This window comes from Trachemys scripta, chromosome 7, assembly GCF_013100865.1.
Source record: "Trachemys scripta elegans isolate TJP31775 chromosome 7, CAS_Tse_1.0, whole genome shotgun sequence".
Classification (NCBI taxonomy): domain Eukaryota; kingdom Metazoa; phylum Chordata; order Testudines; family Emydidae; genus Trachemys; species Trachemys scripta.
Window position 1 is genome coordinate 58,591,477 of NC_048304.1, and position 27,763 is coordinate 58,619,239.

Genomic DNA, 27,763 nt, shown 5'->3' on the forward strand with positions numbered 1-27,763 from the left:
CAGAAGAGATTATCATAACAGTCCCTTCTAGTTTAAGCTAATAAAAATTATTATGACAAGCATAACTAGGCTTTTCCAAGTAAGATAACTTTGATTTCCTTCCAATTAGCACAATGCAATAATCTATATTTAGAGATATGAAACCTGCATGAGATTTAGAGAACCATTTTAACTAGTTTAGATACTACTGTACCTTTAATTTATTTAGCTTTTGTTAAAAGCATTTAACAATCGATCTAGAGGATATAAAGTATAACTTACAAAAATATAAATCTTGGTTATTTTTAGTATTTAAACATATTACTATATAGTTTGTGTTATTCAGAGAATATATATGTTTAACAATCTGAAATTAACCAGCAAACAAGTGACTGTGGGAAGGAGTTACATACGTCTTTTGTAAAATATATATTAGGGAAAGGTAACCAAAAGTGGTTATATTAACATACTGTATATATAAAAGCTTATACAGTACACTACATTTGAATCCCAAAGAAAAATGTACATATTAAGCCTTTTATTACAGCATTCTTTTTCAGTATAAATATGTGGATTAAAAGGTATAAGTGAGTGTTTAGGCAAAAAAAAATTACAATTTTTGTACAAAAAATATGATTCTAGAGTAAGCCTGCCTTTGCAGAGTCCATTTTTCACCTTCTTGGTTAGCTGAAGAGATAAAACAGTCAGGAAAATAGCACATACAAATGTAGCTTAGTCCTCAGTTTATGGCAAACTGTTTAAGTAGAAGTGATTACACTAAATATCAGATTTCTTAGCAGGCCAGGTTTTGTTTGTTTGTTTTTTAAAGTGGGCGATTTCTGGCTGATGAATCCCTGTTAATTTGCAAGACACACGGTGACATTAAGGGAGATCTTTTGAGGGGAGCTTGTGTATTACTTTAGAGTCTCTTCATTCTTTCTGTGGATGGAGTTGTAGACCTGCATTCATTCATAAACACAGGCCAATTGATTTCCCATTCACAACTTTCCCAGTATAGCTGGGCAGAGGGCGCTGGTCTCCTTAAAGGAGCATTGGCATAGACTTATCGGCAGGCACAGGTCTCCACAGACATATTGGGGTACACCTTTAAAACAACATTTTTGTTCTCGTCTAAGAACAGGACGCTGAGGGAGTTCATCTTGTCAGGAACACAGCATGGTTCGGGAATGCCTGGAATGATTCCCACGGCTTTTACAATGCTCTGGATTGTGGCATGATTCGATGGCCGGACAATCTGGAACAGAGAAGGAAATAAATTACCCCTTCATTTATGGGAAGTCACTTTCCCATGGGCTTGGAAAAGAACAGCAGTTTTTTTTTCTTTTTTGAATAAATGAAAATATGAGTCCAGACCATGGCTTCTCCCAGGCCATTGAGTCAGAGGGGTGCAAAGCACAGAGACACCCCCTGCCCGCTTACCTGGACTGGATTCTTACCCAAGAGGCAGCTATTAGTCATACTGCAGTGCTCATACTCCCTTAGCTTATGCATATAGGAGAGCACTGGCAGTACAGCTAGCACTCCATGCCCTAGGATAAGGGGCATGGCTAGGCTACTACAACTTGCAGCTGGAGTGAGGCATTTCCCTTTCCCCGCTATGTAGACAGGTCTCACTGCCTCCAGCCCCTGCCTGCTCACAATAGGTTTTCCCTTTTCCTCCACCTCAGCAGGCCTCTGGCACCCAGAGGCCTAACATGATGTTTGGAGGAAACCATTGGAACAAAAGGAAAAGTGGTCTGAAGTCAACTGGTGCAATAGTGGTGCCTTAAACAATACATAGCTTGTGTTACTTTTACTACTGATTTTCTAATAGCAACAGACCAACGATGTTCAACAATAGGGAGACTTTAAAAAGGTATGACCGAATGGAAATAGTTTAATACAGGATAATAAAATAAGCCAGGAATAAGTTCTCAGTATTTGGATCCAGGTACTGAAAGCACACTTCATCCAGTCCTCGGCAATCCAAAAAACGCAGCGCAGCTCCGGCTTGTTGCTCAGTTACTTTATTAGGCATGTTACAGTTCTTCACCCATGCTGGCCAAGCCCAGCTGCAGGAGGTTTAGGTACAGGGTGGTACCACAATTCCAACTCATGTCATACACTACCCAATTTACATACAACTATCTTGGCTACTAACATCTGTACTTCTTGCATGTAAGGACCAATTGCTTCGCAGATTTAAGGCAAGCTCATCCTCTCAGGGTATTCCTTCCTACTTTGCTTACTATAAACATACCCACAATAGTTAGTTTAGTTAGTTTCTGCCTCCCTTGTTTACTAACAATAGTTAATTGTTTCAGCAATTACTTGTTCAGGCTTGTCTTAACTTGGGGATGCTTATATCTTAGTTAGCACTAAATGTGATAGTCAAACCATGATCTGGCCATATGGGGAAACATTTGCCATGAACAATTGTGTACCAAATCTGTGCACACAGTTTCCGCAAACAGATGCCTGCAGATCTGAAAATCCAGGGTTGCATATGAAGTCCCTTCACCCACTATTGAAATGCAGCAACCTCTAGGATGGAGCATGGCAGCTGTTGAACAGCACACAGAGCACTACACAGCTATTTAGGATAGAAACAATACCTCATGCAGTTGAAACTGTAGGATGATTTAAGAAGGCAGAGATAGATTTTCCCTGCGATAACAAGAACATTGCTGCTTTCACTGAAATGAAATACGTGGCATGCACTTGATTTTTTTTATATACAGGGGAGGGTTTTACGAGAAATAGGTTTGATCCTCCTACTTTCACAATCAGAACATAATATCCTTGCTGCTTTCTAACTACAGCAGCACATCAATACAAACTCAGCCGGCTAAAATTTTCAAATGCTCTCAAACTAAACCAAGGAACTTGGAGCCACTATGAGGATATGCTATGTGCTGGTCCTTCAGAGTCCCTACAACAAGTCTTGTCTAGCGCCTTATCCTTATTCAGGTCAGGCTCAGAATTCTGCCAGTCTTGTAGGAAGCCCGGCCCAAGTTTTGAGCAACCATGGGCTAGCTTTTGCTTTATCTTTGTGCCAATGCATGCTCTTAAGAGAAAGCTTGCAAGACTTGGAGCTGAAGGCACATCAGGGATGGTGCTGAGGCAGTGGTATAGTCATGGTCTACATGTTACATGGTAGTGAGTTTAAGCTACACACAGCAGGCCAAATTCTGTCCTCATTTACTCCTTATCCGGTCCCACTGTAGGAGCAATTTGGTCCTAAGAGTACAGAAGGGTGGGGCTGAAGCAGGAAAAAATACAACCACGAGGTATAAGATAAAGTAGCCACCCCACACCTTTTATCTTACACCTTCAGACCCACCTTTCCTCTTCTACAATCCCACCACATGAGAAGTTATACCTACTTATGCCAATTTCCTGACTCACACCACCCTAAGAATTGGGTGTTATCTCATGGTTTTGACTTCTCCCTCCCCTGGAAAAAAGAAAAACCAGGTTGGGGTTGCAAAACTGTATGGAGGGCCAGGCCACCGCCTGGCCACCGCCTCCTATCCATCCCCTCCCACTTCCTACCCCCTGACTGCCCCCCTCAGAACCCTGACCCATCCAACCCCCCCGCTCCTTGTCCCCTAACCACCCCCTCCCAGGACCTCCCCACCCCAAGCCACCCCCTGAGACCCCACCCCCATCCAACTGCCCCAATCCCTGTCCCGACTGCCCCCCTGACCCATATCCACACACCTGCCCCCTGACAGGCCCCCTGGGATCCCACGCCTATCCAACCCCCCTGTTCCCCATTCCCTCTGCCCACACCCCCAGCCCCTGATAGCCCTCCCCCCCGGGACCCTCACGTTTCTCCAACCCCCACCCTGTTCCCCATCCTCTGACTGCCCCCCCCAAACCTCCGCCCCTTATCCAACCCCCCGGCCCCAGCCCCCTTACCATGCCGCTCAGAGCTGCATGTCTGGCAGCCATGCCACCCGGCCAGAGCCAGACACGCTGCCGCGCTGCTCTGCAGTAGGGTTACCATATGTCCGGATTTCCCCGGACATGTCCGGCTTTTTGGCGCCCAAATCCCCGTCCGGGGGGAATTTCCAAAGAGCCGGACATGTCCGGGGAAATAGGGAGGCATAAGCCAGGGTCCGCCCAGCACGATCCACAGCGCAGCCCAGCTGCCCCAGCTACAATGCTCAGCTGGGGAACGGGGGGGGGCTCGGGCTTCCCTCGCGGGTGGGGACTCCCCCGGCCACTGGGGGACCTTACCTGTGGCCCCGTTGCCCCGCGCAGCTCGGAACCCGGCGCTGTGGGAGCTGTTTCCAGCGGGGACAGACAGGCCAGGGAACGTGCTTGGCGGCAGGAAGGAAGCTGCGGCTGGGGCTGCAGGGACCCGCGCTGCTGAGTGTCTGAAGCCCCCACCAGGCAGAGGCTGCCGGGGGAGCGGGGGAGCTAGGCAGGCGGGGGCATAGAGGCTGCAGGGGCGGGGGGTGCAGGGGCTGCAGGGCGAGTGGGGAGCAGGGGTCTCAGAGGCTGCAGGGGCCGGGGGGTGCAGGGCGAGTGAGGAGCAGGGGTTACAGAGGCTGCAGGGGTAGGGGGGTGCAGGGGCAGGGCAGGCGGGGGCATAGAGGCTTCAGGGGCGGGGGGTGCAGGGGCTGCAGGGCGAGTCCACAGCAGGGGTCACAGAGGCTGCAGGGCGAGTGGGGAGCAGGGAAGCACTTAGCAACCCCCAACCAAGATCAGAGCGGGAGGGAGGAGGGGGAATGCAGGGTGCTCAGAGGAGGGGGCAGAGTTGGGGCAGGGGCTTTGGGGAAGGGGCGGGGTTGGGGCAGGGCCGAGGGTGGGGAAGGGGCGGAGTTGGAGCAGGGCCAGGCCCCCGTGGAGTGTCCTCTTTTTTCAGTGTTGAAATATGGTCACAGAAGCAGCCTGAAGAGAAGACCTGTCCTGGGAGCAGAGCTGTAGCAACCAGAGCCAGAGGGGCCAGAGAAGCAGCCCAGGGAGCTGGAGGCAGAGCAGCAGCAGCAGCCGTGCTGAGGCAGTGTGGAGCTGGAGCTGGGGCTGGGGCTGGGGCTGGGGCTGGGGCTGGGGCTGGAGCAGTCCGGAGCTGAGTGCGGTGAGCAGCTGGGGAGAGTGAGGGGGATCCTGGGCAGTGGGCCCTGCACAGGGAGACGCCTCAGCCAAGAGGCCCTGCAGGCCAGACTTGAGAGGGATCGTAACCCTGACAGGGCAAGGGCGATGCTGGGAAGAAGGGTCCTGCCGCCTAGAGCCTGAGAGCGTGTGGCCACCACCACAAGTGTCCAACCCGCAGCGTCTCTGCAGCACAGCCAGGGCCTGAGAAGGAGCCTGGGACCTACAAGGAACAGACTGTGAACTGCCCTGACATTCCAGAGACACTGTTTGTAATGTTCCCTGCCACAGAGCAGGGTGATGTGTTTTCCTTTAACCTTTCCCATTTTTCCTTATTCTTTTTTTTTAAATTAATTGTTAATTAAACAACTCGTATTTGCTTTAATTTGTATGAAATGATCAGTGGGTCAGGAAGGTGTCCAGTGCAGAGAGAGTACCCCGGAGTGGGGACACCCTAACCCCTGTCTTGGGTGACCACAGCAGGGTTGGGGGTCGAGCCCCCCAGGAATCCTGGGCCCAGCCTTGTCGGGGTTTACGAGGACTCTGCCAGACAGGAGAGTGGAAGGGGAGTCCTCAAGGGCAGGGAGGCCTCTGGATAAAGGAAGTGGGAGCGAGGACTCAGATCCTTTTGCTAGCCCACTTCACCGGGGTAGTGCAGAAGCCAGGAAAGTTCCCCACAATAGCGGGACCATTCCCCCGCTTACATTTGGAAAACTGGAGATGGGACAGAAATTTCTATCTAGAGCCCCAGTTGAGCAGCCACCAATGGAAGAAGAAAAGGCTTTAGAGAAAGATGTCAAAGTCTACATTGATCTAGTTCTGGCAGCAATTTCAGCATCTGCTAGCTGGCTTCAGCAAATTAGAGATGAACAACTAAGGGCTGGTCCACACTTAGTCCGGACTTCGGACTAAGGTACGCAAATTCAGCTACGTTAATAACGTAGCTGAATTCGAAGTACCTTACTCCGGACTTACCGCGGTCCAGACGCGGCCGGAAGTCTCCCCCCGTCGACGCCGCATACTCCTCTCGGCGAGCAGTAACAAAACGTCAGTGTTCAACACATAATAAAAGCACTACCTGAATGGAGACCAGGGAACAAAGTGTGGATCAAAAGCATCCAGACATGTGAAACTTGGCAGAAACTCCTGGATCCTACCTAGAGGAGACTCCAAAAGGACTTCTCCAGAGGTATCGGATTCAACTTCAATATTTCCCAACACAACAAAGAGAGAATCTAGGACCTGCAGGACTCTGATGGAAGTGAGAGCCCTACACAGGGAAACACACACACACACAATTCTCGAGTTGCTGCTTAAAGCACGGCTCTTTGTGTTCATACTCTTGCACTACAGCACTGATTTTTCCACAATGACTCAATGCTAGATAGATGCTCATAGACACAGAGCCAGATCCACAGCTGGTGTAAGTCAGCATAGTTCCACTGAAGTCAATGCTGATGATTTACATCACCAGAAGATCTAGGTAGTTGATATTGACAAGTGTACGGTCCTGGAGATTGTTAGCAATATGTCCTCCCTGACATTAACCATGCCTCTCTGGCGGGAACTGGATGTCTCAGGAGTTGGTAAGTGGCTACAGAGCTGCTCCCCATTAATAAGTGTAGTAGAATCCAGTAGTGACTAAAAGTCATGAGGCTCATTTGTGAAATTCTCACTGATGATGGTGAACACTTATGTGAGTAGTCCTACTGAGAGGTTGCTTGCCAGAATGAGGAAGGGTTCCAGTTGTGTCGGATAAGTCTCATGACTGGAATACTGGTATAGAGGGCTACAGCTGGTGCAGGTGGGATAAAAAAGGAGATATTTGTTGCATTATACTTCAAGAATATATTCACTTGTGCTGAGATCTAAAAGGAGGTGAGAGGAAAATCAGTTGATAGTCTCTGGGTAAAGATAAAAGGGGGGGAAATAGAGGTGATATCATGATAGGGGTCTATGATAGCCCACCAAATCAGGAAGATGAGGTGGATGAGGCTTTTTTAGAACAAATAACAGAAATACTCAAAACACAAGACCTGATAGTAATTGGGGACTTTAACTACCCAGACATCTGTTGGAAAAGTATTATGGCAAAGCACAAAATTTCTAGTAAGTTCTTGGAATGCACTGGGGACAACTTCCTGCCTGCCCTCGCTCCGCACCGCTCCTGGAAGCAGACGGCATGTCCCGGTGGCCCCTGGGGAGGGGGTCGCCACGTGCTGCCCCCGCCTCGAGCGCCATCTCCACAGCTCCCATTGGCTGGGAACTGCGGCCAATGTGAGCTGCGGGGGTGGTGTCTGTGGGCAGCAGAGCACGGAGACCCCCTGGCCCCCCCGCCTAGGACCCGTTGCCAAAGGTGTGTGCCGGTCACTTTTGGTATCCGCCTGAGATAAGCACTGACCCCCTGGCCACCTCCTGCACCCCAACCCCCTGCCCCAGTCTAAAACCCACACCCTCTCCCGCACCCAAACTCTCTCCCAGGGCCCGCATCCCCTCCCACACCCAAACTCCCTCCCAGAGCTCGCACCCCCTCNCCCCCTCCCACACCCAAACTCCCTCCCAGAGCCTTCACTCCATACCCCCCCACACCCAAACTCCCTCCCAGAGCCCAACCCCACATTCTCTCCTGCACCCAAACTCCCTCCCAAAGTCCAACCCCGCACTCCTTCCCACATCCAAACTCCTTCCCAGAGCCCGCACCCCATACCCCCTCCTGCACCCAAACTCCCTCCCAGAGCCTGCACCCCATACCCCCTCCTGCACCCCAACTCCCTGCCCCAGCCTGGTGAAAGACATTAAAGGCACAACTGCAAACTACCCTGATGTGAGGGAAAGATAGGAAGAATAATAAAAAGCAATTATGGCTTCATCAGAAGCTTTTTAATGACCTGAAAATCAAAAAGAAATCCTACAAGAAGTAGAAACATGGACAAATTACCAAGGAGCGCAAAGGAATAGCACAAGAACACAGGGAACAAATCAGAAAGGCTAAGGCAGAAAATGAGTTACACCTAGCAATGGACATAAAAGGCATTAAGGAGAGTTCTTTAAACACATTGGGAGCAAGAGAAAGACAAAAAGTGTAGGTCCTCTGCTTCGGTGGCTCTCAACTTATCCAGACTACTGTACCCCTTTCAGGAGTCTTTGTCTTGCTTACCCCCCAAGTTCCACCTCATTTAAAAACTATTTGCTTACAAAATCAGACATAAAAATACAAGAGTATCACAGAACACTGTTATTGAAAAAGTGCTGACTTTCTCATTTTTACCATATAAATATAAAATCAATCAATTAGAATATAAATATTGTACCTATATTTTAGTGTATAATATTTAGAGCAGTATAAACAAGTCATATGAAATTTTAGATTATACTGACTTTGCTAGTGCTTTTCATTTCACCTGTTGTAAAACTAGGCAAATATCTAGATGAGTTGATGTACCCCCTGGAAGACCTCTGCATCCCCCAGGGATACACATTCCCCTGGCTAAGAACCACTGCTTTCCTTAGTAGGGAAGGAGTGCTCATAACTGATAACATCAAGAAGGCTGAGGTATTTAATGCCTATTTTTCTTCAGTCTTCACTAAAAAGGTCAATGGCGATCAGATACTCAACACAATTAATATTTACCACAAGAGTAAAGGAACACAAGCCAAAACAGGAAAAGAAAAGGTTAAAGACTATTTAGATTAGTTCAATGTATTCAAATTGGAAGGGCCAGATGAAATTCATCCTAGGGTACTTAAGGAACTAGCTGAAGAAATCTCAGAACCATTAGCAATTACCTCCGAGAACTCATGAAGGATGGGGGAGGTCCCAGAGGACAGGAGACGGGTAAACATAGTATCTATCTTTTAAAAGTGGAACAAAAAGAACCCTTGGAATTACTGATCAATCAGCCTAAATTTTTGATACCGGAAAAGATACTGGAACAAATTATTAAGCAATCAAGTTGAAACACCTGGAGGATAATAGGGTTATGAGGAATAGTCTGCATGGATTTGTCAAGAACAAATCATGACAAACCAACCTAATTTCCTTCTTTGACAGGATTACTGGCCTAGTGGATAGGATAGGTGGGAAGCAGTAGCTGTGATATATCTTTGTTTTAGTAAGGCTTTTGACACAGTCCCACATGACATTCTCATAAGCAAACTAGGGAAATGTAGTCTAGATGAATTTATTATAAAGTGAGTGCACAACTGGTTGAAAGACTATACTCAATATAAATTGTTTATTGTCACACTGGGTGGGTATATCTAGTGGGGTCCTTCAGGGTTCAGTCCTGGGTCAGGGTACTATTTAATATTTTCATTAATGACTTGGATAATGGAGTGAAGAGGATGCTTATAAAATTTGCAGATGACACCAAGCTGGGAGTGGCTGCAAGCACTTTGGAGGACAGGATCAGAATTCAAAATGACCTTGACAAATTGGAGAATTAGTCTGAATTGGACACGATGAAATTCAATAAAGATAAATGCAAAGTACTTCACTTAGGAAGGAAAATCAAATGCACAACTAAAAAATGGGGAATAACTGGGTAGGTGGTAGTACTGTTGAAAAGGATCAGGGAGGTTATAGTGGATCATAAATTAAATATGAGTCAACAACGTGATGCCCTTAAGAAAAAGGCTAATATAATTCTGGGGTGTATTAAAAAGAGTGTCATATGTAAGACATGGGAGCTAATTGTCTTGTTCTACTTGGCATCATTGAGGCCTCAGCTGGAGTATTCTGTCCAGTTCTGGTGCACCATATTAGAAAAGATGTGGAGAAAATGGAAAGAGTCCAGAGGACAGTGACAAAAATGATAAAAGCTTTAGGAAACCTGAGCTCTGAGGAAAGATTAAAAAAACTGGGCATGTTTAGTCTTGAGAAAAAAATGAGGGGGGACCTGATAGTCTTCAGATATCTTAAGGGCTGTTACAAAGAGGCTGGTGATCAGTCATTCTCCAGGTCCACTGAAGTTAGGATGAGAAGTAATGGGCTTAATCTGCAGCAAGGGAGATTTAGGTTTGATATTAGGAAAAACCTTCTAACTCTAAGGATAGTCAAACCCTGAAATTGGCTTCCAAGGGAGGTTGTGGAATCCCCGTCACTAGAAATTTTTAAGAACAGGCTGGACAAACATCTCTCTGGGATGATCTAGGTTTACTTTGTTCTGTCTCCACACAGGGGGCTGGACTAGATGGCCTCTCAAGGTCCCTTCCAGACCAACATTTCTCTAAGTGAACTGGTTAGTGGGACTCAATTCCTAGCAGACAGGCGTCCACACTATCAAAACTGGCCACCATCAGAACTGGCACTTGTTTGGCAATCCCAGCAGCCAGGCTAGTGATTGACAGGCCATGGAAATGGGACTTATCCCTTACCTCACAGGTAGCCTCTCTGGGCCAGGGGAGAGGCACTTGGGCAAGGTGTGTCAGCATGCAGTGCTGATACCTGTGTTTTGGACATAGATGGAGGACTTCACTCTCTAGTCAGTTTCTTATTAAAATCCCAGCAGAAAGGAAAACACTTCTCTCCTGATTTGTCAATGCTCAGCATCCCAGATGTATCGCATGGCTCCAGCACTGTATCCCGCAAAGAGAGCACTTTGTTCTTTAGTTACAGCTTATCAATCTCCCATTCCCGTGTTGGCTGGTCTAGGACAAGTTTTCAGAGCATCCTGAACCTGACCTCTAACTTTTATGACATCCAAAATCACACGCCCACATTCTTGACCACTCGTTTTGAGTGACCACATTTTTACATGTCCCAACATTTGTACTTGCCCTTGCAAATAGTATTTCCTCCCCTCACCCACCTCCTAGAGATTAAGTAGTTTGCCTGCTTGGAAGTGGATAGCTGAAGACTGTATCCAATAATTTAGTTTCCCTTCTCTGTGCTCAGATAGTGGGTGCTCAAACTTATCAACGACAGAAAATTTGGCTTTATATCTCAGTATTGTATTTATTTTCTCTGAAATACAAGTTGTGAGCAGCCAGCAAGCAGACTTTCCAGAACAGTGGGACATAACAAGAGACAGGCCCAAACCAAAACCACAGATCTGAACCCACACAGATTTTGGAGCTGCATCTATCAGAATTTCAACTCTGTGGCTCAGATGCATCTACATGCCTAATACTGCTGAAGGCCAAGTAGTGATAGCATGAAAACTGGATTAGTTTTGACACCTGAATACTTAAAGAGACCTACGTCTATAGTTTGCTGTTCCTTACCTTAGAAACAACTTAGCCTATTTATGATATATTTCAGATTTAAGATTTTTTTGTATTCCGACTAAGAATTCTTCACTCACTTTTGGCCCTGTGCAGTGTGGAACAGCAGGTTTAACACAGAAAAACTGACATAATCAATTTGTTCACAAGAACCCAGATTTGTTGGAGCAAAGGGGCTTATGGCTGAAGCACAGGATTGGGAGTCTGATGTGGATTCTATGCCACAGACTTCACAAGTGGCCTTGGGTGACCTCTGTGCCTCAGTTTTCCCATCTGTAAAAAGGGATGACACCTATTTCAGTTTTTGGAGATTCTCTGACATAAAGCATTATCCGTTATTTGTGTGCACGTTGGGTAATTCATAGGCTAAGGCCAGAAGGGTCCACTGTGATCATTTAGTCTGACCCACTGTATAACGCTGGCCATAGGACTTCCCTCAATTAATTCCTATTCGAACTAGAGCAGATCTTTTCAGAAAAATATCTAATCTTGATTTTAAAATTGCCAGTGATGGAGAATTCACCACAACTCTTGGTAATTTTTTTCCCAATGGTTAATTACCCTCCCGGTTAAAATATTGTGCCTTAGTTCTAGTATGAATTTGTCTAGCCTTTGGATCTTGTTTGTTTGCTGGATTGAAGAGCCCTTTATCATCAAATTTTTGTTCCTCATAAAGGTACTTATAGTCTGTGACTAAGTCACCCCTTAACCGTCTCTTTGTAAACTAAGTAGATTGATCTCCTTCAGTCTCTCACTGTAAGGCAGGTTTTCCAATCCTTTAATTATTCTTGTGGCTCTTCTCTGAACCCTCTCAGTGTATCAACATCCTTGTTGAACTGTTGACACCTGAACCAAACACAGTATTGCAGTAGTGGTTGCCAAATACAGAGGTATTACAACCTTCCTATTCAAAAGTCCTCCGTATATGCATTATGCTTTTCTGCTCATCTAAGCAGTTTGCATGTACACATGCATTTTCTATGTAAGAACATAAGAATGGTCATACTGAGTCAGACCAATGGTCCATTTAACCCAGTATCCTGTATTCCCAAGAGTGGCCAATGCCAGGTGCTTCCAGGGGAATGAACAGAAAAGATAATCATTAAGTGATCTAACCCATGTTGACCATTCCCAGCTTCTGGCAAACACAGGCTAAGGACACCATCCCTGTTCATCTTGTCTAATAGCCACTGATGGATCTATCCTCCATGAACTTATCTAGTTCCTTTTTGAACTCTGTTATAGTCTTGGCCTTCACAACATCCTCTGGCAAGGAGTTCCACAGGTTGACTGTATGTTGTGTGAAGAAATACTTCCTTTTGTTTGTTTTAAACCTGCTGCCTATTCATTTCATTTGGTGACCTCTAGTTCTTGTGTTATGAGAAGGAGTAAATAACACTTTCTTATTTACTTTCTCCACACCAGTCATGATTTTTGTTTCCCTTTTCTGTACCTTTTCCAATTCTAATATATCTTTTTGAGATGGGGTGACCAGATCTGCATGCAATATTCAGTATGTTGGCGTACAGTGGATTTATATAGAGGCAATATGATATTTCTTGTCTTATTATCTATCCCTTTCCTAATGATTCTCAACAACATTCTGTTCACTTTTTTGACTGCCGCTGAGTGGATGTTTTCAAAGAACTATCCACAATGACTCCAAGATCTCTTTCTTGAGTGGTAACAGTTAATTTAGACCCCATCATTTTATAAGTATAGCTGGGACTATGTTTTCCAATGTGCATTACTTTGCATTTATCCACATTGAATTTCATCTGCCATTTTGTTGCCCAGTCACCCAGTTTTGTGAGATCCCTTTGTAACTCTTTGCAGTCTTCTTTTGGACTTAACTATCTTGAGTAGTTTTGTATCATCTGCAAATTTTGCCACCTTGCTGTTTACCCCTTTTTCCAGATCACTTATAAATATATTGAATAGGACTGCTCCTAGTACAGAACCCTGGGGGACACCACTATTTACCACTCTCTATTCTGAACACTGGCCATTTATTCCTATCCTTTGTTTCCTATCTTTTAACCAATTACTGATCCAGGAGATGACCTTCCCTCTTATCCCACGACAGCTTACTTTGCTTAAGAGCCTTTGGTGAAGGACCTTGTCAAAGGCATTCTGAAAATCTAAGTACACTATATCCACTGGATCGCCCTTGTCCGCATGCTTGTTGACCCCCTCAAAGAATTCTATTGGATTGGGGAGGCATGATTTCCCTTTACAAAAACCATGTGGACTCTTCCCCCAACAAATGTACATTTGTCAGGTTTCTGAAGTTGTATAAGTTGTGCCCTGCTTTGAAAGTGTGTTGTTTAAAAATCCAAGTCTCTACAAAATTAATTATCTCCATATCTTACAAAAACTCCATAGATTATCCTTTCTAGCATTTTCTGCTATTTCTTATGGTGCCCTGTTGAGGGCACAGATGATATCTACACATTTGAATGTAGAAGGACATCTCCAGTGAGTGTAGAAAACTCATTTGTCTGGTAGTGCTGAATGAGGAGTTAGATATAAGATTGCTTTCACATATGCAGGTTCTAGCAGCGAAGAAAAGCAGGAAATCATAATAACCATAATGTACATCTGGGGTCAAATCTAGAAGGCAAAGCTCCCACAGGACTTCAGCTTGGAACTTTATTAATAAGTTTCATCTAGTTCTATAGAAGGGATTCAAAATACAGCAGTAACACTATTGTATGATGTATTGTTGGGCCCCATTAATGTAGAATCTTCCCTCCCATCCAAAAGCAAGCTGAAGATTTGGTAAGAAAAATTTCTTAATGGCGATATCTGTTAGGCTTCAGAATAGGCTCCGAAATAATTTGGTGGAAACCCTATAGAGGACAGAGCACTGGACTGGAACTCAAAAGACCTGGGTTTGTTTCCTGGCTTCACCACTAGCCAACTGGATGACCTTGGGCAAGTCACATCACCTCTCTGTGCCTTAGTTTCCCCAACTGTAAAATGGATATAGTGATACTGACCTCTTTTTAAAAGGGCTTTGAGATCTGTGGATGAAAAGTACCATTTAAGAGCTAGTTATTTGCATTAAACTAGATTGGACAGAGCCCTTGAGCATTGTGAAGAAGGGAAAAATCCCACAGTAGCAGGAGCAGTTGGATGGACTAAGTAATCTTAAATCAACATATTGCAAATAAAGACAAGTGCATCAGCAGTAGAGACTCATACTACCTTGGGCATTGGAAACTCGCAAGCCCCAGCACAGTAATATGCATCGAATGACTTGGGAGATATGATCCATTCATTCCAGCCAATGTCAGCAAAGTCCACTTTCATGTATCTTCTAGAGCAAATCCTGGGCTCGTTCCATTGTTTTCGTCTGGCTTTCTTCATGGTTTTCTCATCAAAATTTAGCATCTGAGATTTTGAGAGCACCTCTGTGTTTTCTTGACCTTTCCTCCTCCGGTCCTTGCGTGAGGTTTTGGGTTTTAGGGACTTGTAGGCACTTTCCCATATGTCATGTTTGTTGTATTTGTTGTTGTTATATTCCACCTCCGGCAGCTCGTTGTTCTGGATAGAGCTGGAAAGAAATATGTCTCGCCTGACCCGGGTGTCTGTGGAAGCATTGGGGGATAGGCTGGGATCCCCATCACTGGAAGGGAACGGGTCATATCGCTGTAGAGTGACGGCCACACTGTTGGGTTCTGATATGGCCAGGTCATTAGCATAAACCAGTATGTACGGTAAGTGATTGGTTTGCTGTTCGGGGAAGCCCTGGTATTTCTCTCCAGAGTCAAGCTCCACACAGAGGATGAGCTCACCATCCCGTTTAGATTCCTTTATGATGTGGGAGATGTCCTTCATCTGCCAAGCCCCTCGCCTGTGGAGGAACACTGTGACATTGCCTTTCACCAGCCCATAGGCGGAGTTCTGGAGAATGCTTCGGAAAATGAGGCTGAGCCGTGGGATCTGGGGCAAGTGGAGGAGGCGGCAGGACGAGTTCTTGGAGCGTTTGCAGAACACTTCCCGGTGCCGGGGGCGCTTGTCCGAGTAAAAGTGGAATGTGGCAGTGAGGATCAACTCTGAGTCCTGCATGGACGTCAGATTGAAGCAGTACAGGGGCTTCTGGTCCAATAGATCTGCAAGAAAGTGAAGAGAGACCAACAGATCAACACTCAGGGGACAATATATAATTAACCATGAATGCCAAGTGTCACTAAATAGTTGGGCTTACAGACCCAATGCTCTTCTCATGTACCTCACTATAGGCCAAGAGTGACTGGGCTCAATGGAGTTAGATCAGCTTAAAACCAAGCTCAGTGAAAGGAGACTCAAAGCACCTAGAGACCCCAACAAGGTCAGTGCCCCAGTGTGCTAGGCTCTGTGTAAACACACAGGACTCCCTGCTCCCAAAGAGTTTATAGTCTAGGCAGCCAAAAGAAAGATGATCATCCCTGCTATACAGATGGGGAACAGAGGCATAGGGAAATTAAGTGACTTGCCCCAGGTCACACAGGGAGTGTGCGGCAAAGACGAGAACTGAATCCAGACCTTTTGTACTCTGGCCCACTGCCTTAACCAAAAGACCAGCCTTCCTCCCAGTTCCTTCTGCTCCTCCTCATTCCCATTCCTTCCCTACCTCACTCTCTTTCCTACATCCCTCCCACAGGCCCTCTCTCCCATCCTGGGAGATGGAACAGCCTCAACATCCAACAAGCCTAGAGCTCAGGAAGCCAGCACCCAAGGATTTGCTTTCAGCGAACATGCACATATACAGGGGTCGTTCTGCTGCTGTGTCACCATCTTCCCATAGGCTGGGACAAAGCAGCCCCATGACAGTTACCCCTCCCCTTGTGCATTGTGCTGGAGCCAGGCAGGTTCCTCTCAGTCACCAGGGACTCTGATTCTGGCACTGAGAGCAGGGAGACGGTGTTTCCTGTGCTCATGATGCACCCTTTATGAGTGCCCAGCTAGTACGGAGAAGGAGGAACCAACCTGACTGATGGCTGCAAAGTGGCATAGTGCAGAGGTTCTCAAACTGGGGGGCATGTGCCCCCAGCAGGCATGGAATGGATTCTGGAGGTGATGCAAAAAGAATTATGAAAAATATTTACTGTGCACATTCAGAGCTGGGCATCTGGAGAGCAGCGGCTGCTGGCCGGGCACTCAGGTCTGAAGGCAGTGCTGCCGTCAGCAGCAGCAGAGAAGTCAGGGTTCTAATGCCATACCAGAGCTGGGTGCCCAGCTAGCAGCCAAAGCATTCTGCCTTCAAAGCTGGGCGAACAGAGAACGGTGGCTGCGGGCTGGCCAGCCAATGGGGGCATGTAGTGAGGTGATGTGGCTCTCCGCCGCCCTGGAGGGGGAAGAGCCCATCCGGAGGCCGGAGTGGGCAGAGCCAGGGAGCTCTGAGCCCGCCCCTCAGAGGGTCAGGTGGCGACCCAGAAGTATAAAAGCTCGCCCTCACAGCTCAGTCAGTCCCCAGCCGCCAGAGCGACCAGACATCTCCAGCCTAGCTTGTGACTGGGAAGACCCCGCGGCCCAAGGCGGCCGCCAGGACTGGCCGGGCCTGCCCTGCGCCCGCTATCCGCAGGAGCCACCGGGCCTGCCGATCAATCCCTGCCCTGACGAACCCATGGTCCTGGATCCCCCAGAGGCCAACACCAGGACCAAGGTAGGCCCCGAGGAGGCGTGTGGAAGTAGTCCAGGGGCAGCCGACCCCAGTCTGGCTGCATCACTGCCCGAGCCTATGTCAGTGTGTTGCGGCCAGGATCCACTCTGACAGCAGCGGGTCTTCTGCCGCCGCTAGGGCCCTGGGTTGGGACGCAGTGGAGTGGGAGGGCCTGCGTCCCCCCTGCCAGCCAACCCGTGAGTGGCAGTCTCCCCCTCTCCCAGGCCTTTTGAGGCTTGGGGCCTACTAGTGTTGCTCAGCCCTGACTGAGGGCCTGAGCTCTTGACTCAGTGTTTGTTGCACCACCCTGACCTAGGGCCCGGGCTTAATACTTTGTACTCGTTTGTTGCTCAGTCCTGACTGAGGCCTGAGCTCCTGACATAGCATTATTGCCCGCCCTGAGCAGGGCCGGGCTTACTGTGTTCTTACGGTTACAGCAAGAGCTGCCGAGGGAGACCCCATGGCCAGACGAATTTCCCAAGCTCACCGGTGTGTAGTGAGCCGGTGTGGCTCCCCGCCACCCCGGAGAGGGTCGAGCCCCAGCAAACTCTTGTACAGGGCACAAGCTACTACAGACACAAAGAAGAGGGGCATGATCAAATAAGTTTGAGAACCACTGGCATAACCGACAGAGCAGTGGCCTGGGGCTCAGGTGACCTGGGTTCTACTCCTAGCTCTGCCACTGCCCTGCTGGGTGACCATGCACAAGTCACTTTATTTCTCTGTGCCTCAGTTTAACCAGCTGTAAAATGAGGATAAGAATGCTGCTCTGCTTTGCAAAGTGCTTTGAGATCTATGGGTGAAGAGTGCTAAGTAGAGCTCGGTATTAATATAGTGGGGACAGGGCAGACTAACAGGATGGGGCACAAGGAAGGGGAAGTGCAAAGCAGAGACAAGATGGGGTGGCTGCTTCAGGCTCTCCCATCCCTTCCTTTGACCTTCCTCATGCTCTTCTGGTCCCTCCCCAAGTCTGGCCTTGAGGCCCTCTGGTTCCCACTGACTCCCCTCAGCCATCCCTGGCTTTGTCTCCACTGCTTCTGCTAGCTGAGAGGCTCCAGTCTCCTCAGATACTCTTTCCTCTGCTCTGGGCACCCTGAGCAGGGAAGAAGGGACTATTTGTCTCGGGCGAGGAAAGTCCCATGGAGCTGTGAGACTGAGGCAATAGAGAGGCTTCTAACTGGAGATGGGCCAGAATCAGCCCCTGTGAGATTTGGGGATCTTTAGATTGGGAGCCAGTTCCAAGCTTTGGGGCTTGCCCATGGCAACTAGCTGGGTAGTTCATAGGCCATGTGTACCTTAGAGGATCACCAGTTATGTGGCATTAAGGAGAAGCCACCAGAGAGTCAAGCCAACAGGGAGGGAGGCTGGGAAGTGGAGCTAGCCGGGATTTTTGCCCTATGTGAGTTCTAGCAGCTCTGCCTCCCCTTACCAGACAACACATTTGCCTGTCTGCTTCCCCCTCACCCCAATGCCAGTTCCCAACAGGAACCAAATAGAGCCCACCTCAGGAATGTGTGTACAGCTCCGTGGGGGCAGGGCTGTGGCAGCCACAACAGGTGGGGCAGCAGCACAAGGCTACCAGATTCATTGCGGGAGAGGCCTGCCTTCAGCTTCTTTGCAGAGGAGGACCAAGGCAGCGAGAGGGAGTCAGAGGTGAGAGATGCAAGGGGGAAAGAGGCCAATGATAACAGATCGGAGGTGTGTAACCCCAGAACACTCAGTCCTAGGGGTATAAGGATGTGGAGGTTTAACTCCTCCCTCCCTCCCCCCATTCCCATGCTCCCACTTCTGCAGAGAAATTAATCTACTGACCCAGAGCATATGACTGGGAATCAGGAGATATGGGTTCTACTCCGACACAGGATTCAGGCAGGTTTGTACTCAACATGACTAAGCCATGCTTCCCCAGCTACACTATTTATACACATGCTAGCTCTCACTGGGCTACCGCGAGTATGTGTATGTGGGCTGGGGAATCACACTCCTAACTTGTAGTGTAGACGTATCCTAAGTCACTTATTTTCCTTGCCTCAGCTTCCCAATCTCTGTAATAGAGAGTAGTGCTTACCTATTTCCCAGGACTTAATACTTAGCTCTTTGTAGCTCTTCTTATTCACTGATCAGAAGGCACTTTACACAAGTGATTGGTAAAACTACTCCTGTTTGGCAGAGGGGAGAATAGAGGCAGAGAGAAGGGAAGTGAGTTGGTCACAGTCACACAGTAGCTCAAGAGCTGAGACTAGTAGCCAGGTTGTATTCACAGTCCAATTCCATATCTGCTAGACTCTGCTGCAAATGTTTACAAAATGCTTTGCTAGTCATTGGTGCATGCACACACAGAACTTCAGTGCAATATAGTTTCATATCCCTTCTCCCCATCACTCCCTTTCTCCACCCCCCCAACTACTAGGGATATGGACATGAAATCAGGGCTCTGCTAATTCTTCCCCACCAGAAACTAATTCATAATCACACCAATCAAGCACACAACTGATGCTGAAGAGATGTTGGACATCCTTCTGCAGTGGCCAAATAGTAGCAAGACACCCAGGTGAAATGGATTTGGGAGGTAAAGGCCCCTTAACAGCTTTAGCTAGTGTGAAATGAAGCTGCTAGACTTTTAAGCAGGCCATGCTGATCACAGTGCTGGCTGCCAGTTCATTTCCTATTGAAGTTACCTGAGACCCAGTTATTTTCTGAAGCTAACTTTCCCCTTCTGCCCCATCTTAGCAGTTATGGTCCATGGGAAACATCAGCTGCTGATTCCCAAGGGATCTCACCATCAGTGAGTAAGGTGCCATTAGGATAGTGCTTATGTCTGCTTTTCATGTGCAAGGTTCTGGATTTGAGTCCCAGGGGGACCAGCTGATCCAAAGAGCCACCAGTTGCAGTACACAATGGAAGAGACACCTTCATCTAGGCCTTCTTGTAAAAATGCAAATCAACTGGTAATTAATATGACTATTTCCAGGGAATAATCAGATAGGAAATTAAGGAAGATGTGGAATATTGCTGTCTGTTTTGGGAGGGCAATTGACAACAGAAAACACATCTGAGGTTCCCAGGGTACTTTAAATAGGACCTAAGACTAATATTCCTATAAGTCAGGTTAGCATGTTTCCCTATTTTACAAATACATTCTCTCATTTCTATTTCCCTATTTAAGACCAATGTTTTCAAAGTTGGGTGTTTGATTTTCAGAGGTGCTGAGTACCCACAGCTCCTTTTGTCTTCACCTGGGGCAGTGGGAACTCATCATGTCTGTAAATGAGCTTACTTCTACATTTAGGAACCTAAAATCAATGTAAATCCCTAACCTTTGAAGATTTTCACCTATAAAGCTTGTCTGAGGTCACCCAGCAAATCTATGGCACAGTGGGACTTCTAATCCTATACTTTAACCAGTAGACCATGCTTCCTCCCTTTTATGCAGCATTTGGGGGTCTAGTTTAATGCATGGGGGGAAGTCTACTTTGCTTTTGCATATAGGTCCAAGTTCTGGTCCTACTGTAGTCAGTGGCAAGACTCCTATTGCGCAGGATTTGATCCTTAGGATTCAAACCTGACTCTTAAGCTCTAAGCATTTCATTCTGCATGCAAAATGCCCGTGTAATTAGCTCTTGTACAGTGTGCCGTTGTTTCATGAAGCACGTAGCTATTTACACCATCCCCTGAGTTGTCCCATAAGGTACAGATTATTCAAGTTTTAGAGGGCTGTTTAGAAAGAGCTGCATGGATCTGAAAGGTGTAAACACCACAGGGAAAGTCTGTTCTTGGATTCCCATAGCATAGGGTTCCCATTGAAGACAATGGAAACCAAGGACACAGCTGACAACAGAATGTAGCGCGCCAAGGAGGGCAAGAATTAGGATGATCTAGGGCAGTATAAATAAAAGTAGCAGGATGAAAGCAAGCACAGGAAAACTTTGGCTGGTTGTTAATCATTAGATCCGTTAGGCTATGGAATAGCCTCAAGCAATCCAACTTCCACTCTGTCCTCCTGGGAGACATTTAAGAGTGGGCATTACACTGGAGAATGTCTTGTAGGGTATAATGCCATATGTCTTGGGATAGGGTTGATGGAGTAAACTCCCTAATCGGTTTATTTCCATCTAATGTCTCTGGCGCTATGTACAGCAAACTGAATACTTTTACCTGCTAAACCAACTGTTTACTTGCTCCAAGAACACATGGCATCCCCTAAAAATGCCATCATCAGCCTTACAATAGTCTGTGAAGTAGTGGTTCATTGGCACCCTTATCATATTGACATCTACCTTGACATCAGTTGGCCTGGCTGAAAAACAGGCCTTCAACTGATATTGTTGATGTTAGCTAGCCGAAGCATCTCCACTGTTCTTCACACTTCAATATAGGTATCTAATCAGCAGTAGCATCTGGATGCCCAAACCAACATCAGAGCCCCATTGTGGTGGGTGTGGTGCATACACGGTAAGAGACAATCTCTGCCCCAAAGAACTTACAGTTGAAAGAGACCAAGGAAGAATTATTAGCCCTATTGTACAGAAGGGGGGTGGAGACATGGAGAAGCTAAATGACTTGCTTAAGGTTACACAGGAAATCTGTGGCAGAGCCAGGAACCGAACCTGGACCTTCCAAGTTTCAGCCCAGTGCCTTAAAGAAGTCCAAAGACTACAGTGCTTCAAGCAGAGATGACTGGAAAAGGAATTTCCATTTAGCTGGAAATTCCACAATGGTGACACTTCATTTCAAGGCAGAATAAGACACTGACATTTTGGAATTTCCATTGAAATGGGACGATCCAATGACATGGGACAATCCACTTTGGTGTTGGCTTACCAGGTGACATACTTGCAGCCAGCTAGCCTGCCTACCCCGCCCATCTGCCAGGCTGGAAATCAGATTGGCTGTTTTCTCTTGAATCTGTTGACAGAATTGACACATTCCCACAGAACATTTCAATTCCGTCTGTGCCCCTAAGAATCTATCAAAATGCCACCTGGCAAAAGGGTTCACCATTCTGTAACAGTAGCTCCTGACAGGCCTCATGAACTCACTACACCCATCATATTGCTTTTATAGTATTTACACAAAGAAGGTCAAGTGAGGTATCTAGTAAAAGCTTGTGTCCTATTGAGCCTCATAATCGCTGAGAGATGGATGTACTGAGGCTATTTAAGGAGTCATGTATATAGTCTGGAAAGCAGGTTTTAAAGTCTGAGTCAAAGCGGGGTTGACGAACAGGTTTTGACCAGACAAAGGATATATATTCATTCCCCTGCCTTGGTTCACATGTAAAGTAAATAAGCATTGTAAGTCAACACAACAGAAGCCCCTTTGCATACAATGTCAACATGAAGATGTGAAGGCAACATGGAAACAGCTCACCAGGGAATTACCATGGGGTCATCCTGACTCCGGGGACAAAACAATGACTTTGGGGAATGTAAGGGGAAGGCAAAAAGACACCCCCGCATCCTTCGCTGAGGAAGCAAGGACAGTGCTTTCTGCATTTGTGAAAGGGGGACCCCATCCATTTTGGTTGGAGACACTGGGAGATTGCTTTAGGTGAGAGAAACTACTTTAGACAAAGGTTTAGCCCGTTCCAGTTCAGTTTAGACACTAGGGAGTATATTATACTTTTTGTTTGATATGTAACCATTCCTCTTTCCACCACTGTGCTCATTCACTTTCTCTTAAGCCTTAGCTTTTGATAATAAACTTATGATTACCCGTAAATAGAGCTCAGTGCTGTGATGTGATATTGGAGCTGATCCTCAATTGAACCAGACAAGCTGGGGACAGTTTAGCTGGTAATTTCTGAGAGTGTCCAGAAGGGTGGGAGATTTCAGGGGAATGATCCAAGAGGACAAAGCAGTTGGGGTGCACTTACCGTTAATCTGCAAAGCAAAGTAAGGGCTCCCAGAGCCCTGGGGAAATTGTTTGGGTGGCTAACAGACTGATGCTGTCAGGGAGCTGACACCCAGGTGATCATCAGCAAGTCTCTCTCCTAAAGGAGGGGAGGCGGGGGTGTTTACAAGGTGACTCATACTCCTGGGCACCCCAAGAAAGCGTCACACTATTGAATCAGCATTTTGCGACAGAACAGTTTTCCCATTGGAAAATTTTCAGCCAGCTCTAGTCTCAAGGGTTAAGTCTAATCACACAATCACAAGGGGGAGTCTAGTGATGAGCAGCCCTCCAAAGGGTCAGCGTTCAGGTTTGATTTGGGTAGCCCCAGCATATCCAAGCCTCTGGAGACTGGGAAAGTGGGGCTGGACATCTCAACAAGCTTTCCCAGACCACCAACAATGAGCAGAAACAGCCTCTTAGCACTTCCATAATCTGCTGGACACCAGGCGTGGCCACTGCTCCACTCAGGAAAGCGTGGAAAATAAGTATTTCTCCGTGATGACTCAGAGTCCTTGGTTTAGCAATATAGCCGTCCATGGTCCAAATGAAGGAGCCTGGCTGTTCAGCAGACAGTCCACTAGGGGGCTCCAAAGCAGTTGCATGACTTCAGACTAGAGCTAGGCTGCATTTGGGGTAGGATTTCAACATTTCAAAATTTGGTTTTGTTCCAATTCAGAACAAAAAATCAAAATTTTGATGTTTTCCACAAAATGGAATGGGACGCTGGAAGAGCCAGGTGTGCAAAGTGGCAGGAGACCAAGTTGCCTGTGCAGCCTTTATTAGGTTTCAGAGTAACAGCCGTGTTAGTCTGTATCCGCAAAAAGAAGAACAGGAGTACTTGTGGCACCTTAGAGACTAACAAATTTATTAGAGCATAAGCTTTCGTGGACTACAGCCCACTTCTTCGGATGCTCTCTTGTGCATGTGCATTATGATGCAATCTTTAAGTACATGATTGCATTGCTTTCCCCACATCTGCATGACCCCTGTCTCATTAGTGCATAAGATGGAGGTGCTCAGGGAATGAGTCAGGGTTGTGTAGCAAAGGAGGCTGGTGTCTGTTGGAGCACTGCTTTGTTTGTTCACAAAGTTGGGAAGCATGTAGTAATGCAACATGAACAGAAAGGATGGTCTTCCTGGTCCGCCCAGGAGAACTGAATTCTGTCTGCCGCAAAAGTGTAGGTGATTCTCAGCGAGTCACAAGGGGTCATAAATTGTGCGTCTGGCTTTCTGGATGCCCAGTGTGAAACATCTGGGGCCAGATTTGCAGAACTGCTGAGCACTCACGACTGCAACTAGAGCAGATTGGCACTGTGCTTTGAACATATGGAGTTCTGAGTGCTTGGAAACAAAAATCAAGCCTGGGGAGTCTCAGGTTGGGAGCCCGAAGTCAGCGGATACTTTTGCCAATTTGGGCCTTAATATGTTTGCCTCATGTCCCCATTTGTAAAATAGGGTTGGTACCTCCCTATTGTCCGAAACCCCTGTGAGGTAATGCCATTACTCTTTGCAGCACTCTTATTACAGCAAGGAGCACTACGGATGAGCCCACAAGGAAGTTAACTTGGTTTTCAGTGCAAAGTTTAGATGGTGTGTAGCAAATAGGGCACAGGGCTACATTTGAATGAGGAAGATGAGAAATATTGAATCACTACTCAGTCAGTGAGCACCATCCATGTTATGCACTGAATGAGACAGGGATCCTGTGGAGGAAAACATTAGTATGTGATCTTGTCATTAAAGATAGTCTCATAATGCATATGTACCAGGGGACAAATTAAGATTGCATGGGCAACCCTAATTCTGGCATTTCTTAACTTCAGCGTGCTTGATCCAACTGTCTTTTAAATATGTAATATGATATATCCTAATGCAAACAGCCTTATGTTACAGAGGACCATGGGAATCTTAGGAAGGATGTACCCAACTATTTTTTTTTAAACCTAGAGCTATCACTGGAAGAGGGAAACGAACAGATTTTATAGCTGCCACATTGTTTTGCCTATCACAATAAAGGCTTGCCATAGGTATTATCTGTACAGAAATTTCATGTATGTTGCTAAAAGAAAGTGATGCTTCCCTGTCCCCCAAATTCCCCCCTCACCCAAGAACTCTAGGATATCATGAAGGAAAGGAAGGAAAAATCAGATCATTTCTCCCATGCTGGTCTTGGACATTCTTATACAGTAGCTAATCTCAGAAAATGGTGATCCATATTTTGTAAATTACCAAGGACAATAATGAGAAAAGAATGTTATTTCCTTAATAATTTGGCCACAAGGGGCCTGGTGGAGGGGCTTTCCTCTTTCAGGCTGCTGAAGAAAGAAAGGAGATCTAGTAGAGAATACATTGGTTTCAGACCTGGCTTTGCATTTTACGCAGTGTGTGAGTTTGGGCAAGTTACTTCCAATGCTCTGTGCCTCAATTGGACTATCAATAAGATGGATATCAAAATACCCACCTTTGTGAAGTTATGTTGATCTGTGAGACTGTGGGTAAGAAATGCTGCTACTTAAATGCTAAGTACTATTACATTTCAATAAATGGCATGTGTGTATGTTTTAAAATAAACTCAGCCACCCAAGTCTATTCAAGTTACTTTTAAAACAGATTAACCAGAGTATGAGTAAGATTACATCATAGGAAAGAAGGAACTGGTTTACCAGATCAGACCAGTGGTCCAGGACCCTGTCTCAGGCAGTAGCCAGTATTAACTGCTTCACTGGAAAGTGCAAGAAATGCTGTAGTAGTACGATAGGCAATCATCTGCCATTGGGGAAGTTTCTTCCTAGCCCCCGTCATTATTAAGTGGTTGGCTAATGCTCTGATACAGGAGGGTTTGCTCCCTTCCAAATATCTGGGATTTTTAATAAAACTCTAGATGTGCACATTAACCTTACATGCATTCAGCTGAGCATAAACTCCATGCAGAAAATGTTGTTCATTTTAAACTACATTTTACATATACTTACAATACTGAAAAGTAAGTTAACGTGCATTGTTATAGCAATGACTTACTAATAACTGCTTACTATAAAATATTACATACTGTGTTGCACTTCACAGAATGCAAGTGTTTTTAAAAAACCTATGCAATCCTGACACTGATTCAAGTTTTTAATATGCTTATCTAAAACATCCTGAATGCACTAACGAAGTGGGCATTCACCCACGAAAGCTTTTGCTCCAATACATCTGTTAGTCTTAAAGGTGCCACAGAACCCTCTGTTGCTTTTTACAGATCCAGACTAACATGGCTACCCCTCTGATACTAAACTAAAAAGCCTCTTTTGAAGTGAGAAAAACAATACATGTATTGGAATTCCAAAAGGGAGGATTTTTTTTATGTTGCTAATCTTTTCTAATTCGTCTAAACAATATCTTAACCCTGTGCTGAAAAGGGTTTCCCAAAGATGCCATTGGCCCAGGCACTAATGCCAATGCTGTATTTGTTTTTTTGGTTTATTTAACAAAGTGCCAAATAAGCCTCAGTCTAAATATTGAACATCGCTTTTCTTCAGTTAAGTGATGGGCAGTTTCCTAGATTGATTTAACAAACGCATTTCAGAATAAAGTGTTTTGGATGCAGCAGGTCTCCCATTGATGTAAGGCAGCAAAGGAAGACAGATTCCCCCACCCACTCTAGTCTTTTTAAAGCTAATACTAGGTACCACAATACATGGAGAGAGAGAAGTTTTAGAAGGTCCTATAGGTGGCGCTGTTTCTAAGAGGCTTCTGGAATTCTTTGAAAGACTTGGATGCAAAAAAAAATCGATGAAGTTTGCACAGTTGTCATCGTAGTTGGGGACTTTTTAATTATCTTAGGAGCGAGGAGACCCCTCAGAACTAGCCGGAGGCCCTTTGGGAAATCGCTTCTCCTGGCTGATAGTTTTCTGCCACGCCAAGGGCTGCTTTAAAAAAGGCGGACAGTAGTTTTTTGGTAAACAAATGCGTCCTCTGTCGGCTTCTGGGCACGCATGGAGACTGGACGTGGCTCCCAGAGCAAAGGGAACGGGCAGCGGAGGTGTTAGCAGGGAAGCATCCAGCATTGCTCATCTAGGCAAGGAAACCTTCCACCTCCGTCACCGACACTCCGCACAGCTAGGGACAGGTTCGCAGGAGTCCGCCTGCGGCGAGCCTGCACCAGAGGACGGGAGCTGTGCCCACGACCCCGGGGCCCCCCACCCCCGCAGTGCCTCTGACCCCCACCCCCCGCGCGGAGCTCCGCAAGGGCTTACCCAGCCTGGCTTTGAAGCTGCGCACCGTGTTGCCGTCCCCAGGCCGGCTGCCTTCCCGGCTGTACTTCTCGTAGAGTTTAAGCATGTGGACAGCTACCGCGTCCTGAGCGAGGCTGCCCAGCGCCGGGGAAGGCGAAGAGCCCCCCGGGGGGTCCCTGCTGCGGGAGGCGATGGCCAGGGGAGCCGCGGGGGGCCTGGGCTTGTGGCTGGCACTTTCCTCCTCCGCGGGGAGCGTGTGGCAGCCCCCCTGCCCCAGCGCCCAGAGCAGCAGCCAGCACGCCAGGCGGCCGGCCATCGGGGGGATCCTGCTGCACCGAGACCCGCGGGGAGCTGCGGAGCCGCGCGCCGGCTCGGGGATGCTGCAGCCTGGCTAGCGGCGCCCGCTGGCTGGGGCTCCAGGTTCCCCCTGCTGCAGCCGCTCTCCTGGTGCCCCGGGATGCGGGCTGGGGTGGGGAGGTGGGAGCGACCCCTCCGCGCTGCTGATGCCGAGCCCGCTCGGCCAATCCCCTGGCCCGCGAGGTGAGCAGCGCTGGCACCGGGGCTGGGGGAGGTCGGGCTGGGCTGGGGGCACGGGGGGAGGGACACACACACCCGACCATGCGCGGCTCTGAAATTGACTCGCCGGGGGGCGAGGGTTTCCGGGGGCTGGAAAAGTTTGCAGGGAGCGCTACGGTTA

At 47.1% G+C, this 27,763-nt stretch overlaps 1 protein-coding gene across 1 annotated transcript; it reads right to left on the bottom strand.

Annotated features, from left to right (window-relative positions):
* Positions 1 to 502: 502 nt before the first annotated feature.
* On the bottom strand, positions 503 to 27,662 carry GDF10 (growth differentiation factor 10). The gene is made up of 3 exons (XM_034777502.1): positions 27,088 to 27,662; positions 14,518 to 15,425; positions 503 to 1,234 (listed from the first exon to the last, which is right to left on the bottom strand). Exons 1-3 carry the CDS (start codon positions 27,380 to 27,382, stop codon positions 1,043 to 1,045), a joined length of 1,395 nt encoding a protein of 464 aa, XP_034633393.1. The 5' UTR covers positions 27,383 to 27,662; the 3' UTR covers positions 503 to 1,042.
* Positions 27,663 to 27,763: the final 101 nt, after the last annotated feature.